The sequence below is a fragment of the Streptopelia decaocto genome (assembly GCF_964273445.1).
Source record: "Streptopelia decaocto genome assembly, chromosome: 1".
NCBI classification, from domain to species: domain Eukaryota; kingdom Metazoa; phylum Chordata; class Aves; order Columbiformes; family Columbidae; genus Streptopelia; species Streptopelia decaocto.
This window is the reverse complement of record NC_138663.1, coordinates 71,872,538-71,897,338: the sequence shown is the minus strand read 5'-3', so window position 1 is coordinate 71,897,338 and position 24,801 is coordinate 71,872,538. Positions and strand designations below refer to the sequence as shown.

The window sequence follows — 24,801 nt, the reverse complement described above, 5'->3', positions numbered from 1 at the left end:
CAATGTTTGTATGGATCCTATGAATTGACTGAGATTTTACAATTTCCATATTTGGTGCCTCAGCTCATGGATCTAACAAGACCCACAGGCCTAAGCATCTTAGGCTAATTTTCAAAGTTGCTACATTACTCTTGTCTATTTAGCTATTCCTTTAACACTCTAACGTTTCTATTAACGTGAGTAGTGGCTAAGACACTACACATACGCACATATACAATATTAATTCCAGACATTTCACAAGGCAGTTTTTAGAAATTCACCCACGTGATGATGTATTAACCTTAAAGCAGCCACTTCAGAAATAAAGCAGCAGTTTAATTAATGAGAAAAAGGGGTTGAAGTGAGACTTATTCAGTCCCTTTCTTTGCAATACATATATTCATGCGCAAATATGGAATTTGCAGGAGGAGATGAGTTAGTGGGTGGTTTTTTTAATTAACCAAATACATTGGATATAGTGTGTTTTCATACATCTGTGTAGTGTGTTTCTTACATAGAAATAGAGCTGGTGTTAAGTGGCATTTCCCATGAAAAGTGTCAAAAGAAATTATTTTTTTAATAGATTTTTCTTTTGCAATGAAAAAAAAAAGTATATCTGTTTTCAGAAGAAACGCATTTTTCTATACAGACTTATTTTGTTAATGACAGAAAGTCAGCCACTTCTCTTTATTTCTTCCCATCTTCAGATCTCTGCTATGAAAGTCTGGTCTAAAAACTGTTGGGTGTCCTCAGCTCTCATCAATTAAAATAGATATGGGAGCATACAGAGTGTTACTGGATTGGACCTGGAGAAATCCAGTTGAAGACTTGGTCAGACGTGATGTTCTGGCTGCAATTAATCCAGAATGAAGAGGTGCTACCTCCAGTACTAATCACCATATTATTTGTCCCTTCCACCTCCACCCCACCTGCTCTTATTCACTCCAGTTTTCTTCTGTAGTTGCTTCCTAATCTGATTTTATCAAAATTACCAGTGTGTTGTATTTGTTTGTTTCTCCTTAATGTATTCTGGATATTGGATTTATTTTTGTTTATTGTGTGTGATTTTTTTTTTATTTCCTTTTTTTATTTTTTTAGTTAGAAAGTTGTCATTTTCTTTAAATGGTCAAAACTGGAAAGCTGAGATTCCTGTCTCAGTGAGATTTACCTCCCACTGGTCCTGGGGTCTGTCATGCTTTCTTAAGCCAGATTTTCCCTTTATCTAAAGTGTATTTTCTTAGTGGCATCTACATATTGAGGTAAAGATGTTGATTAAAAGCAAAGAAGTTAAGTCTGCAAACTAATTCCATTTTAAAAATAGCAGAGAATCTATTTTTCCATTACAGGGAAATATGGAAAGCAGATGGTAGGAATTTTTGGCAGTGGGAGTTACTTTATTTGTTGGTGGAAAAGGGCTTGTTCTGGAGAGGGTGCATGGGGGGAGGGACTTGATTTGCATTCTCCAATGCTACAGAGCCATCCTAGATGTATCGTGACCTACACTGCGGCCAAAGCTTGAAGTGCCTCAGAGAGGCTGCTTAGATGAGGTGTGTTGGGCAGCAGCCCACCTTAGGTCGGGCTTGTCTAAGCAAAAGCCGTCCCAGACCACACTCTCTGTGGAGCCTCCATCTATTTGTATTCCCTTCAGAAGCAGCAACTCTTCCCTGTGTGCCTCCTTGGGCTGCGGCATCTTGGAGCGGCGATCATTCCTGGGAGTGTGCTGGGAGTGTGCCCCCTCTTCCCAAATGTACCTACCATGCTTTGGTGTCCCTGGATGTGGTGTGGCCAAGCAGGGGTGATGGTGGGAGGGAGCTGGGCTGCTTTCCTTGGCTCTCCTGCTGACCGGAGAGGCAAACTTGGAAACACACTTTGCTTATTTGTTGTAATAAAATAAGGTGGGTGCAAGATGTGGGTCTCCTTTGAAAGGAAGAGGCAGCAACGGTGCTGACGTGATGTGTTTTGACTGGCTGTATGTGGGTTCCTGAAATCCACCCAAGACTGTTAAAACCTAATTGGTGTAAAAGGATGTTTTGCTGAGAGCCCCCACATTCTCACAGTGGTAAAGGGAAGCGTGCAGGCTGATGCCAGCATAACAAGCGTGGCTGCTGATTGTCCTTCCATGGGTGAGCCTTGCCGGGCCACTACCTGTGTCTGGCCTCATCCCACCCTGGGCCTTGCTGGCACAATCTCTCAGGATTTCTAGTGCAGGGTTTGCCTTGCAGCAGGGTCCCCTTGTTCTGTGGGTAGGTGAGGATGAAGAGACTCCTCTCCCTTGTAGCCTAAACTGTGCTATGAACTGCATTACCGCTGGCACACAGCTTCGTTTAGGAGCTGTATGGCTGAGGTGCCATTTCCATCTGCCTATAGGCTGGATTTCGGGTTCAGGTAATTGAAATTATCCCCTAGTAGCTTTAATCAACAGGTGATGTGATGTGTTTGGTGATCCCAGCATTGCTTGGACTTACCTGCTGCCTGTTGGCTTGATGGGGCAGAGTTATTGCCCAAGGTTAGGAGGTCTTCCCTTCAAAACTGGGCTCCTCTGCCTCTCCAGCTCTTGTATTATGCATGTACTCTGTATATTACTGTTCATCACTCTCTATCACAGACTTGCAACATCTGCTCAGCTCGATTTTCGTTCCCCTGCTAGCTAGTGAGGAAGTGACTGTGCAGGGGAAAGAACGGAGGAAAAGAGCTAAGCCGAAACTGGCTTGTGAGCCTGGTAGTGCAAAGCGTCCCTTATTTCAGGTCCTCTCTTTTGTGCAAAATTTGCCTGTTGTTGCAAATGAGCGGGCTTGCACTCCACAGCAGCATGTAGTCTGTAAACAGTCTCTGTTTCCTGCTGATTTCATGTTTCGCTAGGAAGGATGCGGTGCGGAACTTGAGATAGGATTAAGCACTGAGCATGGGCGTTTGTGGAATGACCGTAGTGAGAGATGGGCTTGTTCTCTCTCTGCAGCCTTCGGTGCTGGAGCCATTCTCTTGTGCCATGGTTTAGTTGCCTCATGAAAATGCCTGGAGCTGAACATTTTAAAAGGCTACGTATTTGCAGTTTGACAGAAGCAGCTGACACTGGTTTAAAAGGAAATATGTTGCAATATTTCCTCCATAGAGCCACTGATGAGAAAATTTGGACAAGATTTTTACTTGACAAAATTCTGCTTTGACATAGTTAAGAGAGGCAGGAGATTTCTCCAGTGAGTGATGTCATCACGAGAGCAGCGTATTTTGTGTCTTGAGAGTGTCTGCCCCCACTGCTAATTCCCCACCCGAAATCTTAACTTACTGTGGGTGACATTAGACACACTTAAGCAGTGGCAAGCTGTGAAGAGATGTGTTAACAGCCATCCCCATGGTAAGGAGATTAAAAAGTGTCCAAGTTTGTTTAATCTATGGTTCAAACACTTTTAAAGAGACAAACCCATGTCCAAATTGTCTGGAAGCCTGTTTTCTGCTTGAAATGTCAAGAAAATCAAGCCAAAGTTCATAGACTTAGGGGGTTTACAACGCTGAAGGAGATCTGTTGTATCAGCATATGTAAAATTTAACTGAAGTAGTAATTTATCTTTTTTTTCCTCTAAGATTTCTGTCCCTCCCAGCCAGCTTCAGAGGCCTTTGAATATAGATTTGCCTCTAAATTCTAGCTTAATGACAGCATCAAAACAGTATGACATCTGCTGTTTGTACAGTCATCCCTAAACTGCTTGTATATCACACAAAACCATCAGGTACAGATTTTTTTTTAAATATATATTATTATTATTTTTATATTTTTGGTGGTCAATGCCCCAAGCCTGTCAGTGTTTAAGGGACATTTGCATTATGCTTTTAATAATATGCTTTTAACTTTTGGCCAGCTGTGAATTGCTCAGGCAGTTGGACTACACAATTGTTGTAGGTCCCTTCCCTTCCCCCAAAGTTTGTACAGCTGCATCAGAGAATGATAAACTCAAGTGCAGTGCAAGAGTAGAGGAGATCCATTTGGCCTTACCCCTTCTGCCCTCTAAGCTTGGTCAGGCCCTGCTCCTCAGCCATCAAAGCTTATTTAAGCTTTTGCTATCCACACTGCTGTGGCAAATAGTGGTTAGCATGGGTGACTGCAGCCTTATGTATATGTTTGGAAATTAGTCCTGGCTCTGAGTGCTGAGGTTTTACCTACTTTTGCACTAGATTTGGTGTCAGTGTGTGTAACTCAACAAAGTTTTTTGTGTGTGTGTGTTTTGTTTTTAGTTTTCCTTGTTCACAGTCTTTGAAATTGATATGTAGAAAAATATACAAAGATAGGCAAATAGTCATGTGGATGCTGATGTTCTTTAATGATACAAATTTGCCCTGTAAATCTGTGTCAGGAAGCAGAGGACTTGCAGCTGGCATTACCCTCATTGCTGTACAAATTGGCTGCCAGGAGTTTAGGAATGATCTGTGGATATGGGGAAGGTGGATATCTTGAATGTATACATAATAGGTCTCACTTGTGCTAGATTTTTTGGAGTTGGGGAGTGTGGCGTAGGGTTTGTTACTGGGTGGTTTTGTTACTGTTTTTCATGTGAATAGTGATGTAGATTGCATACCTTAAATAGCATCCTTTAGTAGAAAAAAACAATCTTGACCATTACAGATTTGTCCTTGCTGCTCTGACAGCACACCTTGCAACTCCAGTTTCCCCACTACTCTCTCTCCTGTTTATACATCCATCCCCACCTCCACTAGAGTGTTGCTTTCTCCTTGAGCTTAAGTGGTTGAAACTCCTTGTCGCCAAAGCTCAAGTTATGAAAGTAGGAGAGAGTGAGCAATCCTAGTTACATTAACTGCAGCTGCTGATGCAGTCATTGTGTGTAGCTAATCAGATTCCTCTGTTTAACCTGAGGGTCACTTTTGCTTGGGTTTGAGCCTCCAGTGGCTTCAGGTAAGCCCCTGGACTTTGCTCTGGAGCAGATAAAGAGCACTCATGCATTCCCTCCTGCCTAGTCTGCTTCAGGATGGTAATTCCTGGTGGTAGGATGGTAAGGACCAATAATTAAACCTCTGCAATTGTTTACTAAACCCTGAGCTTTGACTAGAAGGGAATTTGTGGTCCAGTATAAATTGAAATGAAGAGATTACAATTGACTCTATTCACTACCACAACTGAAAATTTACTAGCCAAGATTTGCTTCAGGACTCCTGCTTTAGGTGATTTTTTTTTCCTGGGTGGATACACCTCTTTTGAGACCAGAGGCATGACATAGGTTTGGTGCAGGATTTGTGGGGTGCATGTTCTTGTGCATACTGATATAAGTTAATTTGAATTAACACAGGACAAAAATCTCCTCTGGATGATACCTAGCATAGCAGTGAGTTTTATCACAAGATTAGCATTGAGTTGTCTATGAAGAATGGGGGAGGCTTTGTCTAAGTCAGCTGGTGTTAATAGATCCACACTGACCAGAAGAAATCTTCTGATGCTGGTTTAATTAGAAGGACTAATTTTGCCAGGATGTGAGGGCGGAATAAAATATTTTGCTTTTAGAAAAAAAGACTGCTTTGTTCATTGTATTAATAGGTACCTGTAGGTGTTCTGAAGAGTGAACACACATATCTCTCTGTTCTCTAGGATTTACTGAGGTGTTTGGATTTGCAGTTGTTTTGTCTGAAGTTTGTGCATCTAGTGCCCTTAGAACTTTGTGTTTCCATAGAGAGAGGAAAAAAAACACCACCTATAATAAAAAATAGATTATGCTTTTTTATGACTTTCATAGCTTCATAGTTAAACCTTGAAAGTAAGAGTCTTTGCTGCTTCTACAGATGAGGGAGCTTGTGGGATTTCCTCCCACTTGCTCTCATGGGTGTCTTGTGTTTCCTTTCCATCCCCTTCAGTGAGATCTGACTCTCTTCTGTGTTCCTTGCTATATCTGGGCTGTCAGTGTTTCCCATTTTTCTTTTCTCCCATGTGATAGAGAATTTGTGCCCCTGGATTGTCACCTGTCTCTCAGTAACGGGCTTCCTCATTCTCTCCTCAAACTAGGAGCTCTGTGGTACATCTAATAATAATAATTTCTGTTGTGCCAAGGGTGCTATATGCATCTTCCAACAGGGTTAATACATTTTTTCAGTTGTTTTGTAATTACGGGCTTAGCTATAACAAGGCGTATTGACACACTATCACAGATTATGTCACTGGCCAGCTATTGCAAGTAATAGGAGCATGTCATGCGGCTCACTAGGGAGACCAATATCTCCATTGCCTACTTTTGCAATTTCCAGTGTCCAGCAAAACCTGTAGTTTCCTGTGTTGATAGGAGCGCACATGCTTGCTCACATTTTTTTTAAGATTAGTTCATTTAACATCAAAGATTAAGATCTTGCATTTATTTTATAGACTTGCAGGTTGAGATGAGTTTCAGCACAGGTTCCTGATATTATGATAAATTTTGACATTAAAGTTGAAATGGTGAAGTGCGTATCTGAAAAAATGTATGTGCACACATTCATGCACGTGTTGAAAGATAGCAGAGCTTTCCCTGGGTGGGAGCCTGTCCACCCACATCAACTACTCCAACAGAAAGTTTTAGGTTTCTGTACAAACCATGCCACTCAGCTTTTAAGTGTGCTAGTAGCTTCAGCGTTTCCAGTGTTAGTTAGCATTAGCATTTCCAGACTGGGACCTTGGGTCATTGTACTTTTATTGCTAGGATTCCAGTCTGGGTGAGGATAGGAAGAGGAGAAACTTTTTTTGGAAAGTAAGTAAATAAATAAAAGTGGTTTTCTGTGGCAGCACACAAAGTAAAGTAAATTTAACACTGGATTAGCAGGCAGGAGGCAAGTGGAGTGCTTGCTGGTTGCATGAGGAATGCAGTTTGTTGTGGGCATATCATCGGATTGCATATACAGCATGCACCGTCCTGTCTAATTCAGATTTCATTTTCCTGGTGCAAAGAGCCATGCATGCCATCAGTGGGATGTCTGTATGTCTGAGCCTAACAGTGGCTTGAGGATGCATGCTATAGAGGAGTTGGTGTAGGATGGCTGCATTATGCTTGTGAAGTCTGATCCACACAAGTTTTAAGCATCCAGGCTCATGCTGCTGTGTGGGTTTGCATGTGGATATTGCTATTGAACCCCTCCATGGTGACCAAGGAGAGAGCTAGACCAGCTCAGACAGCTTATAACCAAAGGAGATGGTGTTTCTGTGAGGCTTACAGGGTTGAGAGGGCTGGCTGCTCTCATTAAGCTGATTTTAAGGGCTCCTGAACAGCTGCCATTCTGGTGTAACTGGAACTTGATGAATGATTTTTTTGCTTGCAGGTGTGTAAGCAGCAGTACCTATTCACTTGCTGTGCAGTGAGCTTGTAAATCCATCATAAATTGTTTGTAAATCGCTTTGGGATCCTTCTGTCTGATGGGCAGATCCTGTATAAGCACATCACCCACCCCTGCTGAGACAACCCTGCAAGAAGCCCAAGGCTCCAGTTGCCAAAGAAGCAGGTGTGTCAGTTCAAAGTGGCCCATGAGGAGCAGCTGTAAGCTCGAACTTTGCCCATTTGTTTGCTCAAGGTTTTATCTCATCCTTTATTATACAGCCCAGTGAAAATGAATATTTACAAGGTTGGTTAAGCTGGGGCGATCTGAGTGGCAGGCTCCATGTATGCTAGGTGGCCTCATGGGTGAGAGAGTGGAGCAACATGTGAGTGTCGGAGGGGAAGGCTGAACTTTCTGTGCCATCAGAGAAGATAGGAACACCTGAGTAAACAGTGGACACCCGGGGCTTTGTGGATAAGGTGGTTTGTTTGGTACACTCAATTGATTTTTGTTGTTGTTGTTGTTGTTTTGTTTTGTTTTTTTGTTTTTTTCTCATGCCTGTAGTGTTTTAGTTCTATAGGGAAATTCTGACATTAGAAAAAGACAAGAATGCTCTGAATGGAAAGCTAAACTTGCATGTTATTTTTCATTTTGCTCCAGGATTTTGAATGTGGATAACTAAATTAATATCGAAACAGAAATTTCCTCTGAAGACCAAATGTTCCACTTGGAAAGTGTAGTAGCACAGTGTGCTGCTGCGCTCAAGACAAGTTATTCTGCAGAAAAAAAACCCCAACCCAACATTAACCTCCCCCCCCCCGCCATGTAGTAATTGAAAGGGCTATTTTTGGTGCAACATTTTGATTTTTAGTACAATTGCATGCACTGAGGGAAATGATTACTATAAAATTTGTTAGCACTTCTGGTATTCAGATCCCTGGCAGTGGATTTATCGCCAGGCAGTCGCTATCGATTAATTATTTTTTGCGTAGTGCATGGTAGGAGGATAAAGCAGCATAATTTTCTGGGATTAGAGGCTGTTTGTTGTTGGAGGTAAGCTAGCCATATCCACATAGGGTATGTCAGCCTTGGCTGGGAGTTAGGCACATATCCATAGGGAAACTGGCATGACCTAATATGCAGAGAGTCAGGTGGATGCTCAGAAGACCTGCTTTTGGTCCCTGGCTCTGCCTGATCTTGAGCAGTTAGTACATTAGACTGCTCTGTGCCTCAGTTTCTTATTTTATCTGCTGCTTAGTTTATCTATTGAGACGCTAAACAATTTGAAATGTGACTACCTCACTCTATTCAAAATAACTGCTCTACTTCAACACAGTCTTAATAATAAACAACCACGGTCTGTGGATATGCAAAATAAATTTAGGAAGAATCTGGTTAATTTTTTATTTTTCTACTGAATTCCAAGGGTTGATCTTTGGGCCTATATAACCAAACTTTTCCTTATTTGCTTTCTGTTATTCTGCCTTTTGAAGGACTTTGTGGAAAAGAAAGCAGCATAAAAATCACACAACCGGTTTGGCAGGTCCTGTATAAACAGGAGAAATGCCAGGAAAAGTCTCATGTCTTTGTTGCCAGCTTTTTTTTTTTAAAAAAAAATATATATATATATAAAAATCCAGTTAATTTTCCCCTAACGAAAACCTCAGCTGTCGCTACGTGTGAGCAGGACTGTGAGGAAGCGCATGTGGTAGAAGGGGCTGGGGGATGCTTGCTAGAAGGGACATGTGTGTCCTCAAATGCTGGGAATGTTCCTATTCTCAGGCAATTATCCCAGTCACCTTCTTGGCTGTAGGAAGAGAAGAAGTGTTTTGTCATGCTTCTTGTAAGTAGTTTTTCTTCCCCCATCTCCTCTGACAGTCTCACAGCTCAGCTTGAGTGTTAAGCATGCCCTGCTTGATTAGAAGGGGGTGATTGATGCCCCCCTGTTTTGTTTTGTCTGTGCCAGCAGAAAGCTGTGCTGATTTTTAAGGCCGTTTAGCTTCGAGTTGTGTTGAGTAAGAAGCCCTGCCTTCCTAACTGGATCTGTGCCGTTGCGTAACTGTGGGAAGGGTTGGGGTGCCTCTGTCCTGGCTCTTGTGGCAGAGGAGGGATGTATTTCTGGAACAGGTTCACAGCTCTCTTCTGGTGTCTGCACCAACTCTGCTATGCACTTGTGAGTCAAAAGATTTCAGTCAATACCATGGCAAGGAAGGAGGAGCATTGGAAATCAGAAATGCTTGTGGGGAGGGTATTTAAAATTAGTGCTGAAATGCCAGAGTAAAATGATGCCATCTCAGAGCTTTTGCATAATGTCGTTTTATTTCTCTCTTGTAGTTCATCCTTCTGTTTCCAGAGCACCAATATAACCCCAGAAACATGGCCATGTGAGTAGAGAGTCAAAATGGGATTTAGGCAACTTGCTGCTTCTTCCTGCACCTCTGTTTCCTAATTGTAAATTAGGATTCAAAAAGATCCTTCCCCTAGTGCTTCTCTGTCTTGACTGGTTTGGCTTTGAGCTCTTCAAGGCTATTTTCTTGCTCAGTGTTTCTGTCATGCCTTGGACAATGGCCCCATGGTTCACTTTGCCTCTGAGTGCTGTCACTGCATAAATGTTAAGTCCTGACAGTTGGGTTTGGATCCTGACAGAGAGTTCTTAGGAAAGAACAGTATTATCTAAGATGTTGAAGTAGGTTTTTGCTTAGCCCCTGTGCTCCTGAGAGCATATGTCCTATTACAGGACATATTTAAATAGTGTAATGATGAGGACCATGGACAAGCCTTCAGATTGAGTCAAAAGGGGCCTAGGACTAGCACTGTACTCTTTTTCTTAAAGATGGCTGCAATTTACTCCATTTGAGCTGGCTCAGTTCCCAAGCTTGTCACTTAAGTAGTGAGGCAGTATTTGCAGCTCATAAGCAGTCTTATGGTACGGGTGGAGTGGCTCTCACTGCAGTGTCCATTCAGTTGTGAACCAGCAATGCTTAGCTGTGAAAACAAGCCAAAGATAACCAGAGTGAAACCTCAGCACTTACCTTCTGCCAGGAGAAACATCATAACGAATGCTTTGAGATTATGGGCTAAAACAAAATAATAATTTGAGGAAGAACAAAAAGTGATGCAAAGGTTGAAGGGAACAATTAAAACAATTGTGGAACTTAACGAACAGGAAAAGCTGTGGCAGGAGAGCAGCTGAACTGAGATGTTTGCGCTTAGCCATTACAGGGCTTGACAGACCTGTGGGCTCAGTGTTGTCCCATTGTCCTGTTGGCACAACCAAGGCAATGAGGGCTGCAATAATGCCACAGCTTGTTTTTGAGAGTCAGTAGCAGGTCTAGGAACAGACTCCTGTCTTTCTCATCTTTCCTCTTCAAATGTCTTCTGCAGAGCTTGTTTTTGACTTTGATTTGTGGTGTGGCATCTGCTGTCCAGCCCCACACGGCAGTGCTGTGCAGGGGATGATCCACTTCTTGTTCTCCTTCCGAGTACTGGGAATGCCTCTGGAATTTCCAGAGTGAAGGAATAAAGGCTGTGTGGGATGTACCCTGTCACATGGACAGGTCATACCTGGAAGGCATCTCTTGTTTTCAGAGCAGTTGGGAAAGGATGGCTAATAGCACGCCTTACACAACAGAATATTCAGCCGCTTAGTTCATTACTTATTAGCTCCGGGCAGGGACATTGCAGGTTTGTTAATGGTAATGGCCAAATCATTAGAGTGTGCAGCATTAATGGAGGAGAAAGCATTTAATAAAGAGCCATCACTTGACCCTGTCATTGTCCCTGGAATAGAGACCATATTTTTGAATTCAGGCTCTGCTCTCCTTCTGTCACCTACATCTTAAAAGGATGTCTTGCTTGAGAGCTTCAGTGTCTTTTTGAACACATGTGAAAACTTATCTTTTCTTCTTTTGAATCAGATAAGCTGTACCATACCCAGCTGTTTCTGTACAAACATATTTTAGAAGTCTCCTTAAAGTTCTGCCAATCCAAATGGTTCTGTGCTGGAAGGACCATGTTTTAGAGGAAATAAAATATTTCACTGTGCCTCAAGCTGTCCCCCAGGTGGTACGTTTATGCGTCTGTCTGATGCATCGATCAGCAAATGGTTCAGTTTCTTGTGGTTTGCCTTCTCATGCCCATAGACTGTTGACTAGAGGGACCTCCCAAAAGCTGCTAAATAGCTTGTTAAATAAATTGTAAAAAAAATAACTTGATTCTTGTGCAGGTTGACCTGCCTGCAGATTGTATTTCTTTTGGTGTAACTCAGCTTCCTTCAGTGCTCTCCAATTGCATCTTAGTGTTTTAATCGCAGCTTCTCATTGGTTCATCCTTCTGCAATGTCTTCCAGATTATCTTCCCTCTCCTCTGTTTTTATTTCCTTTTGGCTGTTGAGCTGTATCTGTCATATCTCTCTCTGTCTCTGTAGTTCCTTTATTCCTTCCTCATAAACTAGACCTTCTGACTCCTGTAAAACTTGTCTTTCTTGCATATAATAGAGGTGTGTGTTTATACATATGATGCAGAAAGAAGAGCCTGCAAATCTGCAGGATGCAATATTCTAAGTGAAATCCTACCAGCTGTTTTTTATATAATCTCCTTTGTCAGCTATAGTTTCCTTTTTAGTCGCAGTGATCTCATGTTGTTCATGTTAAAGTAAGTGGCTGGACTAGGCGAAAGATAGTGGAAGAGGAAGATTGTAATTTGATGTTTCTTCCATATCCAGTTTCAGTAGAGTAGACAAGGTCAGTGCAAGTATGGTCCTTTTTAGGAAGCCCCTCTGCATTTAATATGCTGTGAGTCAATCTGAATCATTCTGGTATTTTATAGTGGCAAACATCCATTGCTGCTTGTTTTCTGGACTAGCTCGTTGAGACAGTCTTTGAGAGTGGCTATGTTATTTGGCTGTCTTTCTCTCTCTCTGTGGATTCTGTTCAGTTTTCCTGAGCAGCCAAGTGGATCTGCCTGTTTTTTCACCAACAACCCTTATTATAGCTGTCCTCTTCCTGGGCTGGCCTAGATTCCCCCTGGAAAGTTGCCTTCACCTACTTAAGAGGTGGTGTTGAACAAGGGGATATAGGACACTCCTCGCCATGCTGTTTATGCTGGGTTACTTCTGTACCACTTGAACCTTTAGGAACAGCAACTCTAGGGTGCAGGGTTAGACCTTGTCATGGCATCCCCAGGCTTCTCTGTGTATTTGGTATGTCCTTTTTTATAGAAAGTCTGCCAGAAGGCTGAAGTGTGATGAAATGCTGTCCTGTGGTGCTGTGTATGCCAATAGTGTTTTGTTTTGCTGGTGAGGAAAGTTGTGAAGATGTCAACCTTGCAGGGTTAAACTATTTTTTTCATAGGATAATAAGTAGCTACACACTTCCAAGGCCAGAATGCAAGTCTGTGATCAGGGTTGTCTTCTCAGTTTCTCCAGCAGTGGATAACCTTTCTTCATAAACACTTTCTCATGCAGACCAGGATAGGCACGTATGTGATTGCACATAAACTGCTTTTTTTCCAGTTTGTTATAGTAGCTGATTTTTGGGTGTGCCTGTATTTTCAAATGGTAACAGATATAAGATAATTATGGTATATAATTATGCAATTTGTTTCCAAACAGGTGCATATATATATATATATATATATATGTATGTATATATATATGCACACACACGCGCGCGCACACACACACACACACACACTGTTCACCTCAGGTTCAAGCTGGTTTCATGTAGATTAGGACAGAGAGTCAACTTAAGTGACTGAACTGGAGAAGAAAAGGACTGAAGTCCATATACAGACTTCATTTCCACTAATGTAAATCGGGACCAAAATCATTGTTTCAAAAAAATTGCTGGAGAATTTTGTAGGGAGCAGAGTCTAGCCATGCAATGGGACTGAGAAGGGTAATTTCTTACATTTTTAAATTGTATTTTTAAAATGTGTATTTTAGAGTATCTCCTCAGGAATTTTGTTTCCATCTGTGACTGAGAATTAAAAGAGGCTATGACTTTTATGTGAATTACTCTCCCATGGTTTTTCCACTACTTAACCGATGGGCACATAGATAATCCAAAGTGGTGAATAAGTTGACCTCGTTCACGTGACAGTTCTGACCTGTGATTTGTGCTATGGAAATGTGAAGGATCCTGTTCACACTAATTGTAGCGTTGGTAAAAATATTCAGAAAACAACACTCATCCCCTACAGAAAGACCAGAAACCATGCTTGCCCTGGAAATGTGAATGCATACTAGGATTGCACCTTAGCATTACAGTGACAGCTCCATAAAGCAACCCAGTGAAAACATTTGTGCTGCCATGCCAGTCCTGAGACGCTACAGAGTAGGATTCTCCTTTCCCATAGCATGTGAGAGGGCAGCTCCCTGCACATTATGTTTCCCCTTAGTTTTTCCATCAGTTTTATGGCCTCCAGAAATTTTGCACTGAAATGAGTGCGTGACTCCAATCACAGGTGTTCGGGGTGTGAATTCCCACGTGTATGGGCAGGGTTGTACAACCACCGTATGTTACAGATACGAGGCTCCCCAGAACTCCTTGTTTCAGAAAAGAGAACATGAAAAAGATACATTGAAATATCTCTGAGCCTGGAAGGTCTTTCTCTATTGCCCTCCCTGCTGCTTACTCACTGACCACAGTACTTCAAAGCCTCACATGTTGTGTTTGGTGTTTTTTGTTTGTTTTTCCCTCCCATCTAGCCATGCAATAAACTCTCTCTTAAGCCTTCTGTGGTGCTTTACGCTAAGCAGGTATGCTAACAAAATAATGATGTAGCTGCAAAAGGCGTTGCCCTGTGGACCAGAGTAGTGGCCCACCTTTCTCCATGCCCCACTTAAACAGAGATCGGTCGCAAGTTCTTCGGATTACTGTTGTGGTGACAACCCTGTAATGCAAATTTTGGAGTCGCATGTGAAAGGAGCCAGGGGCAGATAGTTTCTTAACATCAGGTGGTTGAATCCATAGTTGACTTCTGCCTTGAAGTAGTAGGTCAGGTGGGCCAAGTCCCAGCTTTACTGCCTTGCTGCAGCAGAGTGAGTGTAAGGGTCTCCCACTTCAAATTAAAACAGCTTTACTCCTGTTTTGGAGTGCAATGATTCCACTTCCAAATTCTGAACTAGAATCTGTCTGGCATATCTATTTTGTGCTGCCTAGATGGGATATCTATGGATAACATTCTTTATTATCAATATAAATGATTAATCCTTTCATAATCTTACTAAACTCTTTGCCTTAGTATTATCTTGCAGTTTTACCTGATACTATCATCCCATAGTCTGTTTCTACTCTCTGTTCTCCCATATTAGCAGTGACCTCAGAGAAGAAATAGTTTTTGAGCATGTGGTTCAGCTAGTTTTTTGCTTCATTTGTATTTGCTAATTTGAAATATTTTGCAGTGCTTGGACAATAATGCAACTGTATCATGGCATTTTCAACAACATTGACATCTGCAGGCTGCCTTTTCACAACACTTGAGTGCATCAATATTGTTGTCTGTACAATTTTAATTTAATTAAACAGTGGCTGTAGTAATTTTGGGAGAAGCATGAACTTCCCCACTGTCTCCTTTCCCCTTCCCTTTTGTGATGAACTGTTGCACTTCTGTGTTGTTTTTTGTTGGTATTTTTTTTTTATCTGCTTGGGTAAGGATTGAGACGTGAGAGGTTGTCAGTCTCCTGCCCCTGTGCCTGCAGAGGCAGGCTGAAGGGAGGAGGCAGGGAAGAACTGAACTTCACAAAATCACTAAGGTCACCGAGACAATCTCTGCTCTCTGTGCGCAGGAAATGAGATGTTAATCTTTTCCCAGTGCTGCTTTGCATAAGGTCCATTTCAGAGAGCTGTGTTTGTTTTAATTTCTCTAATTACTGATAGCGTGCTGATTATGCTGCTATAGATTTGACGTGAATTGCTGTATTAATGGGATCAAAAATAAGGAGAAGTCTGCCATGGAAATTAAGGAGACGACAGCAACTGGGGGAAGGGAGAGGAGTGGAGAGTTTAATTCATACACTGGTACTGCAGAGCTCTACTTTGCTTTTTCTGGAGCCTGATACTTTGTCCATGGCAGATATTGGAGTATGCAGGCTATAACTTTGACCAAAATCCCAAAATGTTTTGTGTTCCCAGTGCCATACAGTCTCTTAGGGGCTCTGATTTCCCACCTCCTCCCTATGTTACGCCCTGTAACTCGTCTCATATCAGTTTCTTGGACTTTTGTACCCAGCTGAGGTGTTGCATACAAAACACTGGTGAACACTGCATTATGTCTTACTTCCCTTTCCTCTTTCTCTCACTTGCTTCCCTAATGATTAACTTGTATCTCCTGCTATTGTCCTCTGTGCTACTTTGTGGCTGGTTTGCTGGCATTGCCCTGCCTAGTGCCCAGATGTGCACGGCTTTCTGAATCTTTCCTGAAAGCCCTCATTTTCCCCAACAACCTTCTCCAAGGCCATTTTCCCCCTTTTACCTTACCCGAGGCACCTATTCCTAAAAGGATCCACAGTAGCAAACCCAAACCTGTCCAGGCTTCCCTCACTGGTCACTTGGCTTGTCTTTCTGCTTTCCCTGCCTCGGTGTGCTTGGTGAAAGAGAGAGCAGCCCTGATCCCATGTCCACAACACCAGCTTTCATGGTCCTAAGAGCTACCAGCTGTATGTTTCAAACCTGGATTTTCACAAGGCAAGGGCATGTTATCCAGGGGTTTTTAAGCCTAGGGTTTCCCCAAAAGTCTAAGAGGGCACCAAAATATCTTCACACCTGCTAGTGCTGCCCTCTCTGAGTGCATGTCCTTTGTGCCTGCCAGTTGGGTGGAGTCAGTAAAGGGACCAAAAGACTATTTATTAGACTGCAACCTGGAGAATATTAATGATGAAAGCTGCTGCTTTGGAGTTTAGAAGGGCATAGTTTCAGCAAAAGCATGAAGTTATTTTTACCTGCAGCATCACTCATCCTCAACTGTCAGACTTTTTTTAAAAGGTGACTACAATTTTAATTTTGCAATGTTTCTTTTTTTAAAATATATTTTAGCAATATGAATGATTTGTGTTCTGATGGAATTTTCCAACTGTTCAGGTAGATTTTTTTTTTTTTCTGTAAAGGTTCTATGCCAGTTCTTAAAACAGAAATCAGTGTGTGCTTTGGTGGTTTTGAGAGTCTAGTCAGGTGCTACGTATACGCCTACTAGGTAGTCATGATCGATATAAAGCTTTTGAATTACCTCCTTTTTTTTAGACAGGATGGTTTGATCTAAGGCTTTCTCAGCACCTGGATATTTAGTATTTTGTCCTTTTCTAGTACAAAGAGAACAAAACCATAGCTTGTCTTGATTCTTAACCATGTGTTTCAATCCTTCTCTGCTAAATCAGGCAGATGAAAGCATGCCCCAGTCTCAGCAGACCTGGTTGTCTAGGTGGCACTATTGGAGCACCAGCTGCTACTAGAGTAAACCCCAAGGAAGGTCTCCATTAAGGCTGACTTAATGTACTCTTTATTATAGTCAAAGTGAAATTTCATGGTAAAGCTTTCCTAACTCATGGTGAGCTGAAGAAGCCTTTCAAAAATGATGACAGCGAGCAATATGCCCACTGTTTTATCCACCTCGTTATGGCTACTGGCAAAATACTAGGAAGCTACTATTTTGAAGTTGCTTGTGGATAGCAGTTGTTTGGGGCTGAGTGTTTGGTCACTTGTGGGTTTAAATGTTTATAGAGTCCCCTGACAGGTGGCAAATCTGGAATGTGGTAATGCCAGGCTCTTTCCTGGCACTCATCACCAAGAATCTCAAAGGGCTGCACTAAATGTGTATTGATTTAGTCTCTTTTACCAGTGAACTAAGTTGCAGCAAGGCTGTTTGCGCAAGTGCACAGAGGGTTGATGCCAGTTCTGCTACCAGCACTACTTATCCTTTCTCCCACACTGCTACTTGAACAACCCTGCCATTGAACCATCTATTCTTGGCCTCAATGCAAAGCTAAATATTAAACTCACTGGTTAGGAAGCTCTTTCAGAAAAATTCTTAGTAGCAGAGTATCTGGTGGATTAACCTTAGAAGTGTGAGATACCAGCCATGTTTTTGTTTGATGGATCCCATGGAGAGAAGCACTAAGCAGTTCTGGAGTTGTGAAGATTAAAGCAAATCTGTTCTCAGTGCGGCGTGCACAACAGGTACCTCCTGGAAGTGTGACTCGTAAAAAGCCTCAAAAAGCCTGTAGGAGCAAATGTGACCTTGTGCACTCGCACGTCTGTATAGGCTGGGAGCTGCATGTGGCTGAAGCACGGAGCCTACGGTAGGTTGCAGAACTGGACTGATGTTTGCAGTTCTGCTTCCAGCCATGTTAACTGAGTCATGCTGCAAACAGGGATGAAGCTCATTTTTCCACAAGTCCAGTGCCTTGACCTCCTTGTGACATTACTATTCCACACCTTTTGGAAATCTGGCCAGAACAGTTACAAGGGCGGCTCTTTCAGGATGCACTTGTTAAGTTTAATGCCCTTGAGAGGCACATGCTGTCCTTTTTCAAGACAGCTTAACTCTGAAATGGCTTAGCTCATTTGAGCTTTGCTCTTTCTGTAATTCAGGTTGTCCATGTGTCTAATAAAAAGAAAAAGACTTACCTAATGTCTGTAAGTTGCTCTGATATTTGGGTTAAAGGTGCTGGAAAAAAATGCAGTATTAGTAAGAGAGGGCATTTCAAAGGCACTAATAGGAATCGGATAGCTAATTTCCCTCCATGCCTTGTAAAATGTGTTCTGCAAATATGACCAACTCATACATTACTGATGATATCCAAGGTGTGTGGAAAAAGTAACCGTGCATTTCCATAACTACTTTTTGGTTTTTACTGTCCTGTTCTTACGAATACTAGGAAACAATTCATCAAATGTATTTAACAGTAAACCCCAAGGAAACTGTCTTGGTATAAAACCAGGTTACGATATGCCTTGAGGATGATCGATATGGAGAGAAAGGCAGCAGGTATTAAAGTGTAATGTTTTAGTTTTATACAGCACCTTCTGGGTGTTGAGGGAAGCGCACAGGGTTCTGGATATAATTTTGTCTTCTACTTGCATTTTCCTCCTGCTATTGGCAAGTGAGAAGGTTCTTTGAAGCCACTTAGCGCTTGTCTTTGCAGTAGTGATTCAGTATTTCTGTGACCATAAAATGTGACCCAAGGTTGGACTGTGTCCTGCGTTCTTTGGGAGGGGGAGAAAAGGACTTCAGGTCTCCCATCTATCCTCTAGTGTTTGTTCGCAGAGACAGGCATCTGTGTGGCTATATTTCAGAAGCGTTCCTCTTTTTATAAATATCTCACTCAATAAACAGAATGAGCAGCTGCAATGTGGTTCAATTATCTGAGCTGTGAATCGCAGCAGGAAATTCTAGGAAGTGGCTGGTCTCGTCCTGAGTCGCTGGTATTGTGCACCAGCGGTGAGAGGGCGCAAATGGGCAGCGAGACTGCAGAACGGGCCCAGAGAGCTGCACCTTGCGGGAACGTGAAGCATAGTGTCAGCTGTTTTGGGTCAGGGGAGGAGTTGCTAAAGTTGAAAGCAGAATGATGTTTTGTAGCTCCGCAGGTGCATCTTTCAGCATGTCTCTATGAACATCCCTAAATTCATATGAGCTAATGGATTGCTGTTGCCTGGACAGTGGTGAGTAGAAAGAAAATGAGTGGGCACAGTAAGATGTTAAAGGGCTTTGTGGGAGACTGGAACGTAAGATTGAACAATTTCTGGTTAAAAAGTACTGAGCTGAAAGCCACAGAAGCTGCACTCCCAGAAATAACACAGTGGTGGTGGAATTACCCAGGCCTATCTTCCCACTCTGTCTAAGCCGAGAACACTTAGTACTGAGTTGGATCATTTATTCTCCACAGGCTGTCAGTCTTCCTTGCCTTGACTATCAGCAGTGGTGGTGGAGTGATGGGACTCCAGACATTGAGGCAAAACTTCTGGTTCTGCGTGAGCTCCTGAATAGCAAGCTCATAACAGCACCTTGTGCCAGAATGAGCTGGGCTTGCTTTGAAGCGGTGTCTGAGAGGTTCAAGACTTTCTAGGTGTTCCATTTCTTTTTGGACAAGACATCCAGTCTGCCTAAAGTTTTCAGCTTTAGTATATTTAGCAGTTATTTACCCATGTTGCACAAACTTCTCCTTCCATTTGCTGGTGGTGAGGGTGCTAAAGTTACATTCTGCAGTTGCCTCTGTCAGCCTCAGCCTAATTCCCTGCTGCACATCCATGATACTATTGTGGTTCATAATGGAAGTAATTACCCACTCTTGCTCCAGCACCAAGTTTTTCTCTTCCATTTGCCAGAGATTGGGTCAGGGTGGGGGAGCTGCACATATACTCTACTGCAAATGCTCAGAAAGGAAGGTAGCTCCTTTTGCTTCGTTATGTATGTGGATTTAAATCCATGCTGTTTGCACTGCCGTCATTAAATGTCAGCACGTTGGTTTTGGGGAATAACACACATTGCCTTCCAGGAAGCATATGATAATGTTTTTTTTTTTTAATGCTTCTGTAGAATTGTGGCTATGTTTATTTACAAAGGGTATAATTTGTGCTGTGATTGGAGTATGGGCTTAGAATATGGAGGAATTTTTCCATCAGATCAGATGAAATTTCAGTCTTAAATTTCTTGGCAGCCGTTTTCAGAAATAAAAGCCTAACAGTGACAATTACGAAACTAATGCAACATTCACGAATTGCCCTTTCACTCTCTTTGACTGTCCTTGCATAGTTGCTTTCTGTGTGCTGCTTACTTATTTGGTTGCAAGTTAAACTACTTAAAAGAAAGTGCTATTAACTATATACAAGAAAAAAATACATCACTTAATGGTAGTTTTCTGGTAGTGTGGTTTTCTGCAGTAAAGACAAAACTAATTGCTTATTGACTTCAAAAATGCTATGAAGGAGTGAAGTGTTAAATAATAAGTGTGCTCAGATCATGACTGATTTGTTAGCCAAGACTGCATTTTTGGCTCTTTGTAACAGTACTCGTGCACGTATCATAGAGTTGCTGTCAGATTTTCACTGACATAAAACCCTCAGAGTCTCCCCACTTGTGTGTCACTTCCCTTTCCTCCCTCAGCAAATTTCTGAGAAGACCCTTGGAAACTTCACAGACCTTTTGAAAATTAAACCCATCACCTGAAAAGTTCTTTGGTCTGTGGCTGCAGCGCCAGGCAGCTCATTGCCCGTGCAGCTCTTGCCCACGAGTGGACAGGCTGCACACTCGATGGTTCCCTGGGCAGCCGGCTGCATCACTCATGCCATTCGCCCCCACTTCCTTCCTTCCACCCACTTCCCCCTCCCCTGCCTTGGTTTCACACCTCTGTTCCAAAGTTCACGTTGTCCTTTCTCTTTCTCTCTCCCCTCCACCCCGCTTTCTTTTTAACAGCAGGAAAGAATTTCGTACACACCTCCAGTGAGCCCGGTACCAAATTACACTTCCTCGTCACCACTACATGTCCCAGTGCCTCGAGCGATCAGGATGGAGGAAGACACGATCAAACTGCCAGCACACCTGCGTGAGTGTCAGCACGGAGGCTTCTTATGTTCTTGGATTAAGGAGGGTGCGGGGTGGTGTGAGGAGGTGTTTGTTTTTATGGAAGAGATTAGGGAAGCTCCCTGCCTTTAGACACCCCCCCCCTTTTTTTTTAAGCTCTAGATGATTTGATTTTTCTAAATACTCTTTTTAACCAAAGGAAATTGCTCTTAAATACAATACATTATTCCCCTCACCATTGCCCCCCATCCCCTGCACACCCTGTCAAGGATTTTACTTATTTCTCACGGCAGGCATAAATGTGGAGGCTTTATTTTGATGGGAAATACTATATTTCTTTCCACGTATAGGAATTGCTCAGCAATGTGCTGCAGTACAAGGTCAGAGTTTCACAAACTGTGGCAAGTGGAGTGCATTTGTGCCTTTGGTATTTTTCAGATAGTTATGTGTCTCACTGTCAAATGCTCCTGTTGTCCAGACTCTCTACTACAGAGTGTGTGTGCTGACAGAGGCAGTGGGAAAGGAGGAAGAATGAGCTTAGCGGTGCACAAAAGGATGCTGCAAAGGAGGAAGGCATATCACTGACATTGGAACAAAAATGAGCTGGGGGCAAGGCAAGAGTCAGGCACTTCCTTGCTGAGATGATTTAATGTTTGAGGAATACGAAAGGCCAAGGGCTGTTGGCCATGAAGAGGTGAATTAGTGAGATAGGATGGGGACAAGGAAGAGCGGAATTTTCCTTTTTGGAGGGGAAGCAGTTCTGATGTAAATCAAGAGGTTTTAAGTAAACTTTTGTCAGGTGTTACATTCCTGGGGTACTTGAGCGACAATGAGCAACAGGGCCAGGAGCAAACCTAACTTTGTGGTTTGCCATCTGACAAATGAGTTTGGGATTTCAGAGGGAGGGGAAAAAAGGGTCTGTGTTTATCACAAGACATTCTTATTCCTGTCCTCAACTGACTTCCAGGCACAATCCTTTTCTGGATGCAAACTTCTGGATGCACTTCTGTAGTCCTGTGCTTGCTCCTTTGCTGGCCACTGAGTTGCTCTGCCGCAAGGTCACTTGTTGGCCATGCTGTGTTCTGCACGGCCATGTTTTTGCCTGCTGCTGCCTCTTACTCTCTTCTGCCTATGGTGCAGGGTAGCCCAAGTTGTACCTTTCCTGTGCTTTCTGATGGGAATGAGAGCTGGTGTTGCAGCATTTCTGACCGTGTCTGGTCACTGCTCAAATATCCGTGAGCTCCCAGATCCTGCTTGTCTGTGTGTGTCACTGCTACCCTGGATCCCCAGCCTGTGGAGGACTTGCTGTCACACTTATAAGGCATTTATATCCTTTGCCCAAAACTTAGATACACAAAACCCAACACAGAATCAGTTCTTCTCCATCAGCTCTTCTCCCTCATGTGGCTTTCAGTCCCTGAGATCTGTGTTGTGGGGTTTTTTGTTTTGGTTTGTTTGTTTGTTTGTTTTCATTGCATTAGTTAGTACTATTTACTTCTGCTGTGGGAGTCCCTGTCCTCTCCACCGCTGGGCTCATGGCTGGCTTCCCAGTTACTTATTGCGTTCCTCCTGGGTCTGACACATGCACGGGGCAGGAAGGCAGAGACCCCTGATAGTGACTGTGTCTGCTTCCCACCAGCTAGCCTACAGGCTCGGTAGTGTGAAAATTATGAGGCTTCCTGTCAGTGAAAGCTTTTTGTCCAGTATTTTTAGGTGTGATACAATCTTTCACCTTGATTTTTGTTTTGTTTTTTCTTTTCTTTTTATTGGCACTTTTTTAAAATTGCAAGGAGGCTGCTTTCCCACTAGTATTTCCACACCAGTGTGACTTGTATGTTAAAACCACAGATGATTAATCATGAAATATCTGTGGAACAGGCTTCCACAAAGTCAGTGTCTCAGGTCATATACATCATGAAGCACGTTTATATGGCCTTACTAGTTGTAGTCCATGGCAGTATAGTATTCTGTAGCTCAGTATGCAGTCAATAGTGACCCAGACATTTTCACCAACCAGCTGACCCAAATATTGTTAGAACCACTCTTTAAGGTGTATAGATTCATAGGTAGGCCAGAAGGGACCATTATGTATTCCCAAAACGATCTCTGGTATAACTTGAGTTACAGAACTTCATTCAGTAACTCCCGTGTTTAGATCCAGTATCTGTTTGAGCTATAACATGTTATGCAGAAATATTTCTGCTCTTCATGTAAAGACTGCAGTGATGCGGAGGATATAAGGTCTCTAGATGTTCTCTCAATGCTTAATTATCCTCCTTATTTGCTTTTTTTTTTAAGTGCCCTATTTATAGTTTGAATTAGTCAAGCTTCAGTTTCCAACTATTAGATCTCATTATCTCCTTTCCTGCTAAATATTGTCAAAAGACTACTCCTGATATAGGTGCTTTTAGGTAAAGTCACTTTTTAACCTTTTCTTGGCCAAACTGGAGAGGGAGAGAGGTTCTTAAGGCTGTCGATCTTCCTGTAAAGCTTCCAGATTTCAAATGTTCTTTGTATCGTCTCTGTGAACTGTTTCCCACTTCAGATATCCTTCTTAAAGTGAGGACAACAGAACTGAAGATGGTATTCCAGGAGCAGTCTTCCTAATACCAGGTATAGAGATACCTAACCACTTTTGGATCTTGAGTTGTAAGGTTTAAGAGGTATTAAATGGGATTTTGCAATTCCTGCATGGACCCTCTAATTTTTTTGAGATGTGTAGATTCAAACTGCCCTAAAATTCAAGCAAGGCAGCTAATTTCTAGTTCAGGCTGTGGTAGAGTGTGTGAAGATTTGGTCTGAATTTGCAAAGTCTGAGTGTTTTTTAGGTCTGAGCTTTTGTTTGGTTCCAGCCTTATTATTGTTTTTGTTGATTAGGTGAAGCGTAATAACCTCCCTCAACCCTCCCTCACTCCAATGCAACAAGGAGATACGGGAGGTTTTTACAGCCATGCACAGAGGTGGTAGCTGGACAGGTCTCCACTCATTCTCTGTGTCCGTGACATTCTGATGACATTTACGGAACTGAAGGCAGAGTTCACTCCTAACCCATCCATCTTCATTTCTGCCAGCCTGAAAGTTCAAGAGCTGCACTACTGGTGTGGCTGAAAGCAGCAGTTGGCCCAAGCGCAGGTAGAACTAGAGACAAACATTTCAGATGGAACATGAAGTGCACTCTGTGGATTCAGGCAGTGTTTTATGCCTTCCTATTAGGAATTTCACTGTTTCTCATGTTTAAGAGCACTCTGAAGGCGCTAATAGATAATAGTATCAGGACAATTAGTAGAGCAATTTCCTTTGGTGTAATAAATTATTTCTCACTGTTTGGTGAGCAAATGGGTCTCAGCTATGCTGAGCTGATTTGATCCAGAGACTGGAAAAGGGAGAAGTGCGGGGTTTAGAAGAGTAGAATGCAGATCCCTCTGTGCTGCAAGCATGCAGAGGAGGTCTCCTCCTCTTTGATCAACACAGCTGAAAATATATGGAGAAATCCCTTTTCCTGGGGTGATGTGAAGGCACTTTTCCCCTTCTCACACAAGCTTTCTTGTTTTAATTAGCCACTTTCTTTCCAGTCTGCTCTGCTCCCATAGTATAGAAGTACAATGTAATTAGTCTTAACTTTAAAGCTCTGGGAGAGTGAGAATTGTTTTCTGGTAGTTTTCATGTTATGTCTCATGCTGTATTTCTCTGTGAAGGACTTTTGACCCATACTTTTAAACACACTTGTTGCCTATCAGCCACTTCTTACCTACTAACTGAGTATTGCAGGCATTGTAAACAAACTATCAGTGAGGACCTGGAGAATATGCTTGCATCTACTTCAGGTGTACATAGTCAGAAAGTACAGTGATCTCCAGTTTGCTCTGCGTCCCTGGCATGTATGCTGTGGTAGCTTTGAAGCATATCTGGCCTCCACTAGACTGCAGTAATGTCAGATAGAAGGAGTGTTGGGAAAACTGATATGTTTATTGAGGATTCAGGAGAAGCAAGTTCAGCTCTCACACAAGACTCTGCCCTTGGTGCCTTCTGTGA

General features: G+C 42.5%; 1 protein-coding gene across 7 annotated transcripts in view; it reads left to right on the top strand.

The window, feature by feature from the left end:
* The window catches only part of ETV6 (ETS variant transcription factor 6), a 138,405-nt gene that overhangs the window by 26,237 nt on the left and 87,367 nt on the right, over nucleotides 1–24,801 (top strand). For 3 of the 7 annotated variants that reach the window (XM_082064207.1, XM_082064203.1, XM_082064206.1), the window contains exon 2: nucleotides 20,662–20,791. The exons of 1 other annotated variant lie outside the window; for it this stretch is intronic. In XM_082064207.1, the coding sequence (XP_081920333.1) occupies nucleotides 20,662–20,791 (130 nt within the window). Of the gene's footprint in view, nucleotides 1–9,588; nucleotides 9,639–20,661; nucleotides 20,792–23,353; nucleotides 23,383–24,801 lie in introns of those variants that run through there. 3 more of the 7 variants (XM_082064205.1, XM_082064204.1, XM_082064208.1) reach the window with 3 other exon arrangements.